At 40.4% G+C, this 16,678-nt stretch overlaps 1 protein-coding gene across 2 annotated transcripts in view; it reads left to right on the top strand.

Moving 5' to 3' along the window:
* The window catches only part of TMEM184C (transmembrane protein 184C), a 36,717-nt gene extending 22,665 nt beyond the window's left edge, over positions 1-14,052 (top strand). Inside the window, exons 9-12 of one of the 2 annotated variants that reach the window (XM_040331812.1) lie at positions 3,161-3,260; positions 8,743-8,914; positions 13,428-13,699; positions 13,907-14,052. In XM_040331812.1, coding sequence (XP_040187746.1) covers positions 3,161-3,260; positions 8,743-8,914; positions 13,428-13,699; positions 13,907-13,936 — 574 coding nt within the window. In that variant the 3' untranslated portion in view covers positions 13,937-14,052. Of the gene's footprint in view, positions 1-3,160; positions 3,261-8,742; positions 8,915-13,427 lie in introns of both variants that reach the window. The other variant, XM_040331805.1, reaches the window with a different exon arrangement.
* The last annotated feature ends 2,626 nt before the right edge of the window (positions 14,053-16,678 follow it).

The following is a 16,678-nucleotide window of genomic DNA, read 5'->3' on the forward strand; positions in this document are numbered from 1 at the left end:
ATATTGGGTAATGTTTGCTAAATGAAATGTTACTATATTTGCTAAGCTCTAGGGAAAATTCTTTTGCAAAGTGGATAGCCTATTTGCTTTTGGTAAAGCAACCCCGCGGTCTTGTAAATCCTGCGCATTTCTTGGGTGTGTTTACAAATGCCGGACACCATAGACCCCTACTGTGAGTTTTCACCTTAACTAGCTACAAAAAATACAGTGTTGCCATCTGATTAATTGGGGGATCATTTCTGCCTAGGCAACGTCACGTGCGTGGAGCTCACCCACAGCTTTTAAAGAAAAAAGTTTTTTTTTTTCTTAAATTATATTGTTTCTATATGTTGTCATTTGTCAGGAGCTTATTCATGAAGACTTGTAAAGTACGGTAACCAGACGTCCCCAGTTTCTGGGGACAGTTCCCAGACTGAGGACGCTGTCCCCGGAGCCAGTCTGTCTCCAGATTTGTCCCTGGATTGCAAGGGCAGCGCTAGGTGCAGGGCTGATCCTGGGTGGGTGCTGAGGCAGAGGGGGGAGGGGCGGTCCTGTGCCCATGTATCCAGCCTCACCAGTGCAGGGGATCAGAGAGGACAGCCGGCCTCGCCCGCTGTAACAGCTTTAATTTGAATCCCTGGGTGCCCGCCGTCTCACAAATCCCACCTCCTGACTTGTCTCCTTTGATAGACAGCAGATTTGCTGTCTAACATAGGTAGAAGCCAACCGAGGAAGCAAGACTTGTGAGAATGCGGGCACACAGTGATTCAAATTAAAGCTTTTGCAGCGGGAGACGCCAGCTCTCTTCTCTGTTTCCCTGCACTGGTGAGGCTGCATTGGATGGGCACAGCTGAGCCCTGCACGTTTTTTTTCTCTATCTTATCTTCATAGAATTTTTTGAGATTTGACTACCAAATGGTATGTATGTATGTGTGTGTGTGTGTGTGTGTGTATATATATATATATATATATATATATATATATATATATATATATATATATATATATATATATACACACATAAATACAAATTTTCTCATTGACAAAATGTGAGAAATAATATATCATACAATCATTCCATAAACACATACACTGCATATATAATTTGAGGAAACAATGCTTATAAAATAGTTTACCATTTGCCAATAAAAAAAAAAATGTCCCCGGATTTCATTTTAAAAATCTGGTCACCTTATAAAGCTACTGAAATGTGTATCTTGTTTTATTTGATCTCTACCAACTAAACAGTTGTCTTATCCAGGTTAAATATTAGGAATGACAGTCATCTCTTCTTGTAATACAAATACTTCTGGTACAATTTAGAAAAATTAAAAACTGACACTCATGTAGAAATTATCATATTGCTTTTTATATGCTGAGAAGTATTCATTAGACAGCTCTCTGCTATACAAGTGAAATTTGATGGTATGACACTAGTATATTGCCATTATTTGTCTGCATGTGGATTATTTTATATGCAATTTTATACAAACTCTCTTTAACGTATATATGTGGATATATGCAGTTGAACCTGAAATTGTAACCTTAGGTCTTCCTTTTCAAATGCAGTAAAACCTTGGATTGCGAGCCTAATTTGTTCCAGAAACATGCTTGCAATCCAAAGCACTTGTATATCAAAGCATTTTTTTTTTTTACAATGTATAAGAGAAGAGAGGCACCTCTAAGGCCCCGTACACACGACCGGATCTATCCGCTGGGATTGATCCGCGGATCAGTTCCAACAGATAGATCTGGTCGTGTGTACGGCCTAGCGGACATTTCCCAGCCGACGGATTCCCAGTGGATAAAAATTTCTTAGCATGCTAAGAAATCTATCCGCTGGAATCCAGTCCAGCGGACTGATCCGGTCGTCTGTACAGACTCACCGGATCAGTCCGTCCGCTCCCATCCCTCGCATGCGTCGTAATAATTCGACGCATGCGTGAAAGTATTTACCTTCCAGGGTCGCGCACGTTGCATCCGCGGGGATTTCGATCTGATGGTGTGTACAGCCATCAGATCCAAATCCGCCAGAGGATTTATCCGCTGGAAGCGGTCCGGCGGACCATTTCCAGCGGATATCCTCTCGTCTGTACGAGGCCTAAGTGTAGCAATAAGTTGGTAAATGTTATACCTTCATTAAATGTAACCATATTGCTACACTTAGAATCTCCTCTCTTCTTTTTTTTTTATACTCAGTTGTGACATGACGCTACTCTTATATCAAGACATAGCTTGTATATCAAAGCAAAATGTATTAAAACATTTTGCTTGTCTTGCAAAATACTCTCAAACCAAGTTACTCTCAAACCAAGGTTTTACTGTATATCAAAGCAAATTTCCCCATAAGAAATAATAGAAACTCAGATGATTCTTTCCACAACCATTTATTCATAAGTCCTTCAGTTTATAGTCCATATAAAAAGAATATAGCAATGTGAAAGGTTGTGTAACCATAAAATGTCCATCCAGAAATGGAAGCCTCTACAAGGGGATGAGAAGCAAAATCCAGCAGGAGCTACAGAGTATAAAAGAGAAGAGAGGCGCCTCTAAGTGTAGCAATATTTTGCTAAATGTTGTACATTCAATAAATGTAACAATGTAGCTACACTTAGAGATGTCTCTCTTCTCTTTTATACTCAGTTGTGAATTGACGCTACTTGCATATCAATAATGGTAAATATGTATATCATGACATCGCTTGTATATCAAGTCAGAATTTATTTGTTTCTTGTCTTGCAAAAGGCTCTCAAATGAAGGTTTTACTGTACTGACAACCTTGTACCCTAGTGGTTCTGATACTACCACTGATCTCTGATGATCTCGAATACCCAAGATCACATGCACTGTTACCTAAGAATATGACACCTTGCCTGCTGTGGAAACCCAGAGCTGTATTCTATACAACAAGCATATTACAGGAATTTTACATTTATAACGGGGGAGCAAAGCTGTTAAGAAGAGAAGGAGTAGTGTTGAAGTATCACTAGAGGTCCTCTTTAAAAGGCTTTTAGACAAGTATATATCCTGTTCTCTTCCAGCCTTTACCACAAATACTGTGTGTGGAAGAATTATTGTAGTGTTAGCATTTGTACATTGTAACCTGTTATTATTCATAAAAATAAACTTGAGCCAGTATGTTGTAAAGTGATAAATTGTTTATTTTTTATTTTTTTATCAGGCAAGCGGTATTGATCGCAATCATGGTTAAAGTTTCTATTATTTCTGATGAACATACATGGGACTGGAAGTCTGCCAAGGATGTTGCGACGGGACTGCAGGTACATCTCTGGTTTTGTCAGTGTATTCTATGGGTGAAAATCCAAGCTTTAGGTTATTCCATTTCCTTATTGTTCTATCAGTACAAATAGAAGATTGATGCTGTGGTTATGCCATTTTGTTATGGCCATACTATATCAAAATGCAGGTATTTTTTGGGTGAAAAATAAGTCTTAAGATGACTAAATCGTTACACAAGGTACCATCATCTAATGTAGCGATTCCCATCTAGTGCCGCATGACTCACTTGTGGCTTTTGGCACCTTTTGCTGTTAATTGTTGCAGCTTTTACATGTGATTTGACTGCTAGGCACATTTTTCTCTTCTAATTTTTATTTGTTTTAAAATTCACCTCTGCAACTAAAAAAAAAAAACACCCGTTTGCTCAAATAGTCAGCACTTAATAGCTAGGGGTAACAATAAATATATATATATATATATATATATATATATATATATATATATATATATATATATATATATATATATAGCCAGTATGGTGGCCTGAGTTTATGGGAGGAGCCCGGAGGGTATTTAAGCAGCCCACTCACACATGCTCTTTGTCGGTTCAGTGTGCGGTACTACACGTCACTGGGCCGACTCTTTCCAGCTCACCTCATGTCCGTGAGTCTGCGCATTCAATCGCATTCGACACCCTCCCGCCCTTCCCTTTTTCAGGGCACTTCTCAGCATATCCTTCTTCAATTAACTACCCATTACTTACCTTGGGTATGCCCCCTTTTCTTGGCATACTGACCAGACCACCAAGGCACACTTCAGGTCTATTTATGTTGTAAGTCTTGTCGCGTGTTTATGTGATCCACATCTCTCTCGGTCAGAGGGTAACGACTATATATATATATATATATATATATATATATGATACAGTACAGACCAAAAGTTTGGACACACCTTCTCAATCAAAGAGTTTTTTTTATTTTCATGACTATGAAAATTGTAGATTCACACTGAAGGCATCAAAACTATGAATTAACACGTGGAATTATACATAACAAAAAAGTGTGAAACAACTGAAAATATATTTCATATTCTAGGTTCTTCAAAGTAGCCACCTTTTGCTACTTGGCCACTTGCCTTTACATGCACATTAGCTTTAATGGAATCCCAGTCTTAGTCCGTAGGATTCAATATTGAGTTGGCCCTCCCTTTGCAGGTATAACATCTTCAACTCTTTGGGGAAAGCTGTCCACAAGGTTTAGGAGTGTGTCTATGACCAATCTTTGACCATTTTTCCAGAAGCGCATTTGTGAGGTCAGGCACTGATGTGAATGAGGTCTGGCTTGCAGTCTCTTCTCTAATTCATCGCCAATGGGTTCAAGTCCCTCCAACCCAAACTGGTTCATCCATGTCTTTATGGACCTTGCTTTGTGCACTGGGCCAAATAATTTGGTTGGAGAGGGGATTATGGTGCGGGGTTGTTTTTCAGGGGTTGGGCTTGGCCCCTTAGTTCCAATGAAGGGAACTCTTAAGGCATCAGCATACCAAGACATTTTGGACAATTTCATGCTCCCAACTTTGTGGGAACAGTTTGGGGTTGGCCTCTTCCTGTTTCAACATGACTGTCCACCAGTGCACAAAGTCCATAAAGACCTGGATGAGTGGGTAAGGGGTGGAGGAACATGACTGGCTTGCACAGAGTCCTGACCTCAACCTGATAGAACACATTTGGGATGAATTAGAGCAGAGACTGCGAGCCAGGTCTTCTCGTCCAACATCAGTGCTGGCCTGACAAATGCGCTTATGGAAGAATGTCCAAACATTCCCATAGAAACACTCCTAAACCTTGTGGACAGCCTTCCCAGAAGAGTTAAAGCTGTTATACCTGCAAAGGGTGGGCCAACTCAATTTTGAACCCTATGGACCAAGACTGGGATGCCATTAAAGGTCATGTTTGTGTAAAGACAGGCATCCCAATACTTTTGGTAATATATTGTATATATCTTTATGCTTGTAATGTTACACACTGATTGATTTATTAAACTGGAGAGTGCAAAATCTGGTGCAGCTCTGCATATAAACCAATCGGCTTCCAGGTTTTATTGTCAAAGTTGAATTTAAACAAGGTAAAGTTAGAAGAGGATTGGCTACCATGCACAGCTGCACTAGATTCTGAGTTTTAGTAAATCTCCCCTACTGTACTAGAAATTGTCAGCACAGGGGCTTCACATTTTAACAGAACAAAGTGGACATGGCCAAAAAGGCACAATGTTTCAAAAAGATATATAAGGATAAATGATGTAATAATGCTGAGAAACTGAACACACAGCAGATATGTTATAGTTGGCAAATGTCAGACTTGTTTTGTTCTGTGCCATTTTAACAGCAGATTTGAATATGAATGGAGAATAGAGGGCAGCATGGAGCAATTATTACTTGAAGCAGAACTAAAGTCTGCAGAATACTCCTCTTTGTTCCTGTCATATGACTGATACTCTTTAATACTCAATAGCAAATACAAATTGTCCTTATTCACGCAAGGTCCACGGTTGTCACCATCAGGAAACCTGCCTTCTTAAATGACACATGGAACTCTCACTGGAGTGTTTTCATGTAGACAGCAAGTGACTGCAAATAGGCAGCAGGAGATCAGAAGCACTGTGATGCAATAATAGATAAAAAAAAAAGAATGAACGCAATACTACCAGTTTCTAGCTGCAGTTCCAGATATTACCAAGGGTCCTAGGGAGACCTCTTTCCCTGAGCTGGGTGAGACTACTGTTTATTGGTCATTACTATGGGTAAGCAGGCTACCTATTAACTTGGGTGTCGAGTTGGACGTACATTGTATGAAGGATTTTGTCATGATTTTCTCCTCTGCAGTCTAACGTTTCTACTTGCATGGACGGGCGCTATCCCCTTGCTATTTATGGACTCAAATTTTAATGGAAATTTGAAAATTTATTTTTTAGCACTACTTTTGTATATTTTAATCTGTCTGAGTTTTGGTACTAGACTTTAAGGTGCTGGTAGTTGTATTTATATCCACATAGTTTTATAAAGCTTTAATACTGCCTGAAAGTTGGTCACCAAGGTCATTCCATAAAAATGTGTGGCAGCCTCACTGCCCTTTTAGAAGTTGCACTGCATAGGAAGCACCATAAGCATTTAGTACTCCCCTTCCCTGAACTCCTAAAGCATCTCCATCGATACCCATAGCTAAAGAAATACCTGGTATACCTAGGTATGGGACACATGATCCTACGCCCTGCCCCCCCACAATTTAGGGCTTGCTCAGGTGCTAGGTTTTGGCATTTAAAATGGATGTAAACCCTTTACAACCACTTTAACGTACAGGTAAGCCTAGATTAAGGCTTACCTGTAGGTGCTTGAAATATCTCCCAGACCTGTACGGTCTAGGAGATATTTGCATATCGCCGTAGGGCGATTTCTTCTACGCATTAGCCGGACTTGGGGCACGCTGTGCCATTTCTATCTTGGGTCATGCCGTTAAAGGCAGCTCCCACGCGCATGCCAGTCACAGAGCCGGAGTTTGCGGCACCGGAAAGAAGAGGGGTGAAGAATGGACACTCGCGACTAGCGAGGAAGACGGGGACATCGCGGGCTTCTGCAGGTAAGTGTCACATAATGGGCTACTATGCGATGCATAGTAGTCCATTATGCTTTACCTTTACAGGGAAACAGAGGAAGTAACACCCATCAGGTTTTACGTCCTCTTTAACCACTTCAATACCGCACATAGTCATATGACGTCCACAAAGGGGATCTCCCATCCCAGGTGGACGTCATATGACGTCCTGGACTTTGTGCAGTGATATCTGAATGATGCCTGCAGCTAGAGGCATCATTCAGATATCATTGTGTTCCGGCAGCAGTGCTTCTCCGGGCTCTCCCGTGCCATCGGGGATCCGGAGAAGGAATCGCCCAGCGCCAGATAGGAAGCATAGAGATGACTGGTGACCAGAGGTCCGGGCGCAATGTGATGACGTCACGCCCGGGTACCTGGAAGTAAACAAAGCGCAATTGCGGCTAGTCAGCTAGTCAGAAACCCCGCGCACGTATGTAACCGTCGTTCAAACCACATATGTGAGGTATCGCCACGTGCGTTAGAGCGTGTGCAACTATTCTAGCACTAGACCTCCTCTGTAAATCTAAACTGGTAACCTGTAAAATTTTTCAAAGCATCGCCTATGGAGATTTTTAAGTACCGAATTTTGGCTCCATTTCATGAGTGTGCGCAATTTTAAAGCATGACATGTTAGGTATCTATTTACTCAATGTAACATCATCTTTCATATTTTACAAAAAAAATTGGCTAACTTTACTGTTTTTTGTATTTTTTTTTTTTTAATCATGAAACCATTTTTTTTTCCAAAAAAAAGGCGTTTGAAAAATTATTGCGCAAATTCCGTGCAAGATAAAAAGTTGCAATGACCGCCATTTTATTCCCTAGGGTGTCTGCTGAAAAAAACATATATAATGTTTGGGGGTTCTGAGTAATTTTTTAGCAAAAGAATGATGATTTGTACATGTAGGAGAGAAGTGCCAGAATAGGCCCGGTATGGAGGTGGGTATAAAAGCCCTGTATTGAAAGGGTTAAGAAAACTTAAGAAAATCTCCTTTCAGGGGGGAGGAGGGAGCAGATACCTGTGTAATACAGGTATTTGCTCCCACTCCCTGGCATAGACCGCTTCAGTGATCGCGGTGACCTACGCCACTTCCGGCACCTACTCTGTCCTCTCCGCTGTCTTCTGGGACACACACAGGTCCCAGAAGACAGCAGAGACCAATGAGGACGCGCAGCGTGACTTTCACAAGCGCAGTACGGCACCAGGAAGTGAAGCCAAAAGGCTTCACTTCCTAATCTCCTTACCGAGGATGGCGGCGGCAGCAGCCGAGAGCCGACGAATAGGTCGGCTTTGGCTGCCAACATCGTGGGCGTCTTGGACAGGTAAGTGTCCATATATCAGCAGCTGCAGTATTTGTAGCTGCTGGCTTTTAATTTTTTTGGGGCGGACCGCCGCTTTAATCTCCCATCGGGCCTGGAAACCTCTTAGGTGGTCCGATGGACCGTTTTCATCGGTTCACCTCTGAATGTGTGTACACCCCATTAGTTCAAAATCCGATCAGGTCAGAACGCGGTGACGTAAAACACGCGACGTGCTGAATAAAACGAAGTTCAATGCTTCCAAGCATGCGTCGACTTGATTCTGAGCATGCGCGGGTTTTGAACCGATGCTTTTCTGTACTAACCATCGGTTTGGTCTGATGGGGCAGCGGTCCATCGGTTAGGTTTTGAAGCATGTTTAGAAATTTTGGACCGAAGGAAACCAGACCGATGGCCTATACACTTCGGTTCATTCTCATCGGACCAAACTGACCGTGTGTACGGGGCCTTAGAATCTGATTTAAGAAACTTGGACCTTTTGATTTGGGAAAACACACATGTATTGAGATTTTAGTGAGGACAAAGCAATTTTTTTGACTGATTCTCCGTTGTTTCAGGATTTTGTTATTTGTGTTGAAATGTTCTTGGCTGCCATAGCTCATCACGTAAGCTTTTCATACAAGCCATACGTACAGGAGGCAGAGGAAGGCTCGTGTTTTGACTCATTTCTTGCCATGTGGGATGTATCGGATTTACGAGCAGACATATCCGAGCAAGTACGCAATGTTGGTAAGATGAATTTCTGCTATGTTATACATCATGGAGAACTGGGTTGGTACTTTATGAAAGGATAAATATTCTCCCCCCACATACCTTTTTTATTTATATTTTTTTCTCTACTAAGCTGTCCTAAAATATATGACGGTGGCAAAATTTGAGGCTTAGGGGCATATTTATAAAGGAGGATAACTGGAGGGGAATCGATAATATTGTTGGTTAAAACGCATGCTCCAGGAAGATACATTGAGTGAGAGTTTGTTTAATGTCACATTAATTTCTTAAAGTGGAGGTTAACATTAGATTGGGCCTAATTAGGGGAAGCAGAATCGGGTGTTTGGATTAAAATCAATGCAGTACTTACCGTTTTAGAGAGAGATGTTCTCCCGATGCTTCCGGGTATGGGCTGCGGGACTGGGCGTTCCTATTTGATTGACAGCCTTCCGACCGTCGCATACAGCGCGTCGCCAGTTTCCGAAAGTAGCCAAACGTCGGTGCGCAGGCGCCGTATAGCGACGCACCGACGTTCGGCAACTCGTGACGCGCTGTATGCGACCGTCAGAAGGCTGTTAATCAAATAGGAACGCCCAGTCCCGCAGCCCATACCCGGAAGCGGCGGGAGAACATCTTTCTCAAAAAAGGTAAGTACTGCATTGATTTTAATCAAAACACCCGATTCTTCTTCCCGTAATTAGGCCCAATCGAATGTTAAAAAAAAAAAATTTCAGGTGAACTCCCACTTTAATAAATATACCCCTTATTCGCTTAAATTAAATCTTTTAAAAACATTGCTACATTACTGGCAGAACACTGGCCTTGTCAACAAGTTTGCGTGAACAATTTTGAATTAATATACTGAATAATCCCCCTGCAAATAATAACCACATACAGTTCTCCAAATACAATCTTTTTAGACCTTTGGGGAGTCTTGTTTTCCCTTCCTTTCCTAGTGTTCACTGCCACCTGATCCTGTAAATAATCTTATATGTGTGCTATTTCTATGTATAGTTTGTGATTATTCGTGTAAAGTGCCTTGAAAACATATTAACATCCCTTAACATTTTCCACATTTTGTCATGTTACAACCAAAGACGTAAATGTATATTATTGTTTTTTTTTTTTTTGTGATGGACCAACACAAAGTGGCACATAATTGTGAAGTGGAAGGAAAATAGATGGTTTTCAAAATGTTTTATAAATACATTTCTGAAAAGTGTGGCATTCATTTGTATTCAGCTCCCTTTACTCTGATACCCCGAACTAAAATCTAGTGGAATCAATTGCCTTCAGAAGTCAGCCAATTAGTAAATGGAGTCCACCTGTGTGTAATTTAATCTCAGTATTAGGCTAGGATTACACTGCTGCGAGTTCAAAATCACGGGTGCGTTTTTGCCGCAAATTTGCAGCGATTTCAAGGAAATGCCAGTCTATAGAGCTGAATTTGCATCTCACACGGACCAAACTCGCACAGGACCCTTTTTTCCCGCAGCTTATATTCACAACGCATTGATGTGAACGGCACTAATGTTAAACTATGTAATTTAAATGTGAACCTAGCCTAAATACAGCTTTTCTGTGAAGCCCTCATAGGTTTGTTGGAGAACTTTAGTGAACAAACAGCATCGTGAAGGCCAAGGAACACACCAAACAGGTCAGGGATAAAGTTGTGGAGAAGTTTAAAGCAGGGTTAGGGTATAAAAAATATCCCAAGCTTTGAACATCTTACGGAGCACTGTTCAATCCATCATCAGAAAATGGAAAGCGTATGACAACTGCAAACCAACCAAGACATGGCTTTCCAACTAAACTGCTGGGCAAGGAGAATATTAATCAGAGAGGCAGCCAAGTGGCCCATGGTAACTCTGGAGAAGCCAGAGATCCACAGGTCAGATGGGAGAATCTGTCCACGGGACAACTATTAGTCATGCTCTCCACAAATCTGACCTTTTATGAAGGAGTGGCAAGAAGAAAGCCATAAGAAGTCAGTTTTCAGTTTGTGAGAAGCCATGTGGGGGACACAGCAAACATGTGGAAGAAGGTGCTCTGGTCAGACGAGACTGAAATTAAACTTTTTGGCCAGATTTGAGGGGAAGATGGATGGAGCCAAATACAGGGCAATCTTAGAGGAAAACCTGTTAGTCTGCAAAAGACTTGAGACTGGGTGGAGGAGGTTCACTTGCCACTGTAATTGCCGTGAAAGGTGGTTCTACAAAGTATTGATTCAGGGGGCTGAATACAAATGCACGCCACAATTTTCACATATTTATTTATAAAAAAAAATTGAAAACCATTTATCATTCTCCTTCCACTTCACAAGTCTTTGCCACTTTGTGGTGGTCTATCACATAATATCCCAATAAAATACATTTACGTTTTTGGTTGGAAAATGACAACATTTTGAAAATTTCAAGGGGTATGAATACTTTTTCAAGGCACTGTACATAGAAGTAGCCATATTTGTTTTTTTTAGAATGCTGTCTCTGCTTCTTGTTAGGTAGTACTGCATAATTGTTTTCCTTGCTTATCCTTTTACCTCAATGCCTGGCTACTGGATAATTCCTGAGTGATTGAAAACAGTAGATTCCATGCTGCCACTATAGGCCTGTTGTGGTAGTCTTGGAAGAAGTACTTTTTAATTCATGGCAAGAAAGATAAAAAAAAAATTCCATTTAAAAAACATAATCTTAATGTGGAAAAGTGTAGAATTCTTCCCAGAATTTCAATACACAAATGATGTGTTAAAGTACTTAAAGTACTTAAAGGGTCACTAAAGGAATTTTTTTTTTTAGCTAAATAGCTTCCTTTACCTTGCTGCAGTCCTGGTTTCATGTCCTCATTGTTCGTTTTTGCATTCATGTTGCTGTAAATCCTCTCTGTTCTGGACACTTCCTGGTTGCCTGTTTCCTGATGACCACAGTACTGGGAGATTTCTCACGGTGGTCACTAATCAAGGAGGTGTGAGTAAAACTAAACTGGATTGGTGCTGAGGAGTTTTAGACAAAGTATCACTGCTCTCTATTGGCTGACTGCCCTCTAGTGGCTCTCTGTACATCAGAGAACCAGGAAACAACAGCAAAAACGAAACTACACTGCAGGCACATTATATGATTGTTTTTTTATCTATTTTTAATCATTTTTAAAAGGAATCAGTTAACTATTATGTCTCTATGCCCTGTAAACAGTCATTTCAGCAAAAAAAAAAATTTCCTTTAGTGACCCTTTAATCATGTTAGAGACACAGCTTCAGTCTCTGAAGCTGTGTCTCTAACATCTTCAGTGACACAGCTTCAGTCTCTGGCTCTCATAGGGGAGAGGAACTCAAATGAACTGTCACCCATCAGTTTATTCCTGTGCAGGATTTGTGCAGACATTAGGCACACCCAGTAAAGTCACTAGGGTTGGTGTCACCCGGTGTGGAAAAACATGGCGTCACCCCGCCTCCACCAACTATAGTCACCCCTCAATACAGACACCCCTCCCTCAGTACAGACCCCTCTGATCAGTTCAGACCCCCCTCCCTAAGTGCAGACCCCTCTCATCAGTACAGATTCCCCTCACTAAGTACAGACCCCCCCACCTCAGAATAGACACCCCCCCATTTCAGTCCAGACCCCCCCTCCTTCAGTCCAGTCGGACCCATAATGTACCTCAGATTAGCATGGGACTTGCACAGCAGGTTCCCCTCCTCCTGTGTAGACATAAACAGAGAGGAAGGGGAGGCTGCTTCACTCTGCTCAGCTGTGTGAGACAGCCAGCGGCCGTAAGAGAAGGGGATCGTTGGTGCAGTGGTGTTGCCCTGGGCCCTTGCAACGCCACTGGCCACAACACCCTTCTCTACACTTCAGTAAGTTGTGTTGTGGCTGTAGTAGAAAGCTGCACCACCACACATTAAAGACGTATGCATTGTAAATAAAAAAACAAAAAACTGTTTATATAGGAGCCATAATGTGATCTCATAAGACTGACATGTAACACAAACCTCATGTGGTTCTCCAAAGCTTCTTTATACATTTACAACTGTAGAAAGCAGCATGACAAGCAATGCTTTGGTGCTTTTCACTGATGCAGCCTAATCTTTAGGCTCATTTTTAGGCCGATTCAGCAAAATGTATCGTTTGCAGTTTTTTGGAGATCCATATTTGTCTTGTATAATTTTAGAACATTCATGAGAAGGATGGAGGTGAGCTCCTTAGAGGAGGTGAGTTCCTTAGCGGTAGCCACATTTTTGCACTACTATATGAAGTTTAATGATGGGGCCAGTTTGTATGTGTTATACTGAAATATTAGCTCTGTGTGGTCCTGGCTTAGAGATGTGGACTTTGTAACCGTTGTCAGAAAATATGAGGTTCATACCTAGGGTGGCATTCTGGTCATGGGTTAGTTGGATTTTGACGGCCCTGCTTGCATAGATCATATGCTGTTCTCGTTTTTTTGAGCTTGGAAATCACTGGAATGGCTAACAGTAAGTTACATCCCTCTACAAAATATTATATCTACACCTAATCTATTTTATTCTGCTTTGTAGGAAGGACAGTCTTGGGCAGACCAAGAAAGATGTTTTTTCCTGACGATCTTGAGCAAAACGAGCACACCAGTTTGCTTTCTTCATCTACTCAAGATCCTATATCGGCAGAACCTTCTGTGCCACCATCCCCATCTGGACAATATCAAGGGTTTGGTCAGACAATAACGCCACAAACCACACCCACCTCTGCCACTTTTCCTGAGGAGCTCTACAGCACAGACTCTCCAGAGCAGGATGTAAATGTGCCAGTGTCGGAGCCTGATGAGGTGGAGGTAACGCATGACAGTAGCAAGCGATCGCACTCTTAATTCTCCAGCAAAGAATAACATGCCAAATTTTCCCAAGACTTGATTACTTGATTTTGGTGCCCATATGGACCTCTGCTGCTGTCTGAATTGAAGGTCTGGATAACAGCCTCTTTGGCATAATTGTTTGATTAATTACCTCCTTTTATGTTTTGGTTTTGTGTTTTGTTACAGTTGTGCTTTCGTACAGCGGACGATGTCTGACTTTGTTACAATATCTGCGATAACCATTACTACAAATGCAAGTATGCAAATGAAAGTGGGCTTTCTTCAGATGTTTTTATTTAGGTATAACTGTACTAAAAAATCAATTCCAGTTATTTACTACTGCCTGCTTGCTATAAACATACAATCAGTCTTAGTGTTTTAATGAAAGAAAAAACTGTTGGGAATCGTAGGAATTTACAGTTCTGTAGGTGTTCATGCCTAGTGTTGCTATGGTTACAATGAAGCAACATTTGCATTTTTGCCTGGCTACAAACTGAAGTAGAAAGGTAATTTTTAGTAAATGTTTAAATTATAAAATTTGTTTGTGTAGCAATATATACAGTACTGTGCAAAAGTTTTAGGCAGGTGTAAGGACAGCAGGAGGCAGCTTGTGCGCAGAGAGAGCGGTACAATAATGAGGGTCTGCAGGCAACGCTGAAGCATTGTGAAGGTTCTTTGCAAGTTTGGGGGCTGTATTTTTGCAAATGGAGTTGGAGATTTGGTCAGGATCAATGGTGCCTTTAATGCTGAGAAATACAGGCAGATACTTATCCATTAAGTCAGACCATCAGGGAGGTGTGTGATTGTCCCCAATTTATTTTTCAGCAGGGCAACCACACCAAACATACAGCCATGTCATTAAGAACTATCTTTAGTGTAAAGAAGAACAAGTCCTGGAAGTGATGGTTTGGCCCCCACAGAGCTTTGATCTTAACATTGAGCCTGTCTGGGATTACATGGACAGATGGAAGGATTTGAGGCAGCCTACATCCACAGAAGATCTGTGGTTAGTTCTCCAAATTGTTTGGAACATCGACCTGCTGAGTTCCTTCAAAAACTATGTGCAAGTACACCTAGAAGGATTGTTTTGAAGGCAAAAGGCAAATTTTGATTTCTCTTCTGTTCATTTACTTTCCATTTTGGTAATTGATAAAAAATAAACTATTAACACTTCTATTTCTGATGGCAATGTTTGCACAGTACTATATATATATATATATATATATATATATATATATATATATATATATATATATATATATATATATATATATATATATATATATATACACACATTTTTTTTTGTTTATAGTAGAATTTCCTTGTCTTTCCATCTTCTAATTTTGGCCAGTGACTTTTATGATGCTATTTGCCAAAGTTTTTCTTTTCTTTTTCATTTTGAATGGAATTCCCCTTCTGATGCCACCCTTTAAACACCGTTTTGCTCTTAAGGCATCAAAGAACTGCTATAGCGGATTTTACTGGCAGCATTACCTGCTGCTGAATGTGGAACTGCACACGGTACTCCATGAGTAACAATGTATTTGAATGGCCAGAATTTACCTTTCACATAATGTAAATTGTGGAAATGGGGATCCATCTTCTGCTTACTGGCATTATAGTAGGGTTGCGTCTGTGTTACTATACAGGCAGATAAAGGTAATACCCTGAAATAAATGAATACTAAATTACATTTGCAAACTCTTTTAGCATCCATAGTTTAAAATAGGATTTTTTTTTTTTTTAATGTTCAGTGATCTTTAATATAAAATATCCTGCATGATATACAGTATCTACAACAATACTAGACCTATCACATGCAATCCACTCAGTGCCAACTGTATTACACGTTTTAAACATTTATCAGGATGTAGATCTATTAACAGATAAGGACAGATATTTTACATAAGCCTTCGTGTTCTGTATAGATAGACGAAAAACTTTATGGGTGACTGCAGCATATTTTGTATCCAAATACAGTAATCTGATTGCAGAATAACATTGAAAGAGGATCCCATGCAAACCTAGATATTTTAATGGATTACTGCTAATAAACGCAGAAAATAATTACTGGAAAGCCAAACTTCAAGTCTATCCAAACCCTAAAACAAAAAGTGCATATATATTACTGAGAAAAAAAAAAAAGAAAAAAGGAAAAATGCCTAAAAAAAAAAAAAAAAAAAAAATAACATAAAAAAAAAAAAAGGAAGAAGAAAATAAATGCAGCCACTTCATCCAAGGACTGGTAGGCTAATTTATATTTATATATATATATATATATATATATATATATAATGTGTGTGTGTGTGTGTGTAATATAAATAAATAAAAAATATATATATATATATATATATATATATATATATATATATATATATAAAAATTAGCCTACCAGTCCTTGGATGAAGTGGCTGCATTTATTTTCTTCTTCCTTTTTTTTTTTTATGTTATTTTTTGTTTTTTTGTTTTTTTTAGGCATTTTTCCTTTTTTCTTTTTTTTTTTCTCAGTAGATCCTACAAATAACATCATGTCATGGTTGCCACCTAGGCATAACTTGTCTGCCTTTGATCACCTCCATTACAGGGTATATAATTGGATTGGTAGTTCACACAAATAGGATAAGCCTTGTCACAGAAAGAGACAAGGGCACTGCATTCAAGCAAGCTCAACTGGTATTTTCTGTACTTGCTAAAAATGTTCTTAAAGGAGTTCTCTGACCTAAAACTTTTAACCCGGGCTGTAAAACTATACAAAATAAACTGTCACTTACCTGCCTACGATCCCCCGTTGTTCCGATATCGCCGTCCCGTTCTCCGGTCCCGGTCTCTTCCTGTGTGTCGGTGACTCATAGTGCGCTCAGCCTATCAGCGGCCGCGACGGGACATTGCTGCGGCCGCTGATAGGCTGAGCGCACTATGAGTCACCGACACACAGGAAGCGGAAGGGGCCCGGGACCG

This window comes from Rana temporaria, chromosome 1 (genome assembly GCF_905171775.1).
Source record: "Rana temporaria chromosome 1, aRanTem1.1, whole genome shotgun sequence".
In the NCBI taxonomy this organism is placed as follows: Eukaryota; Metazoa; Chordata; class Amphibia; order Anura; family Ranidae; genus Rana; species Rana temporaria.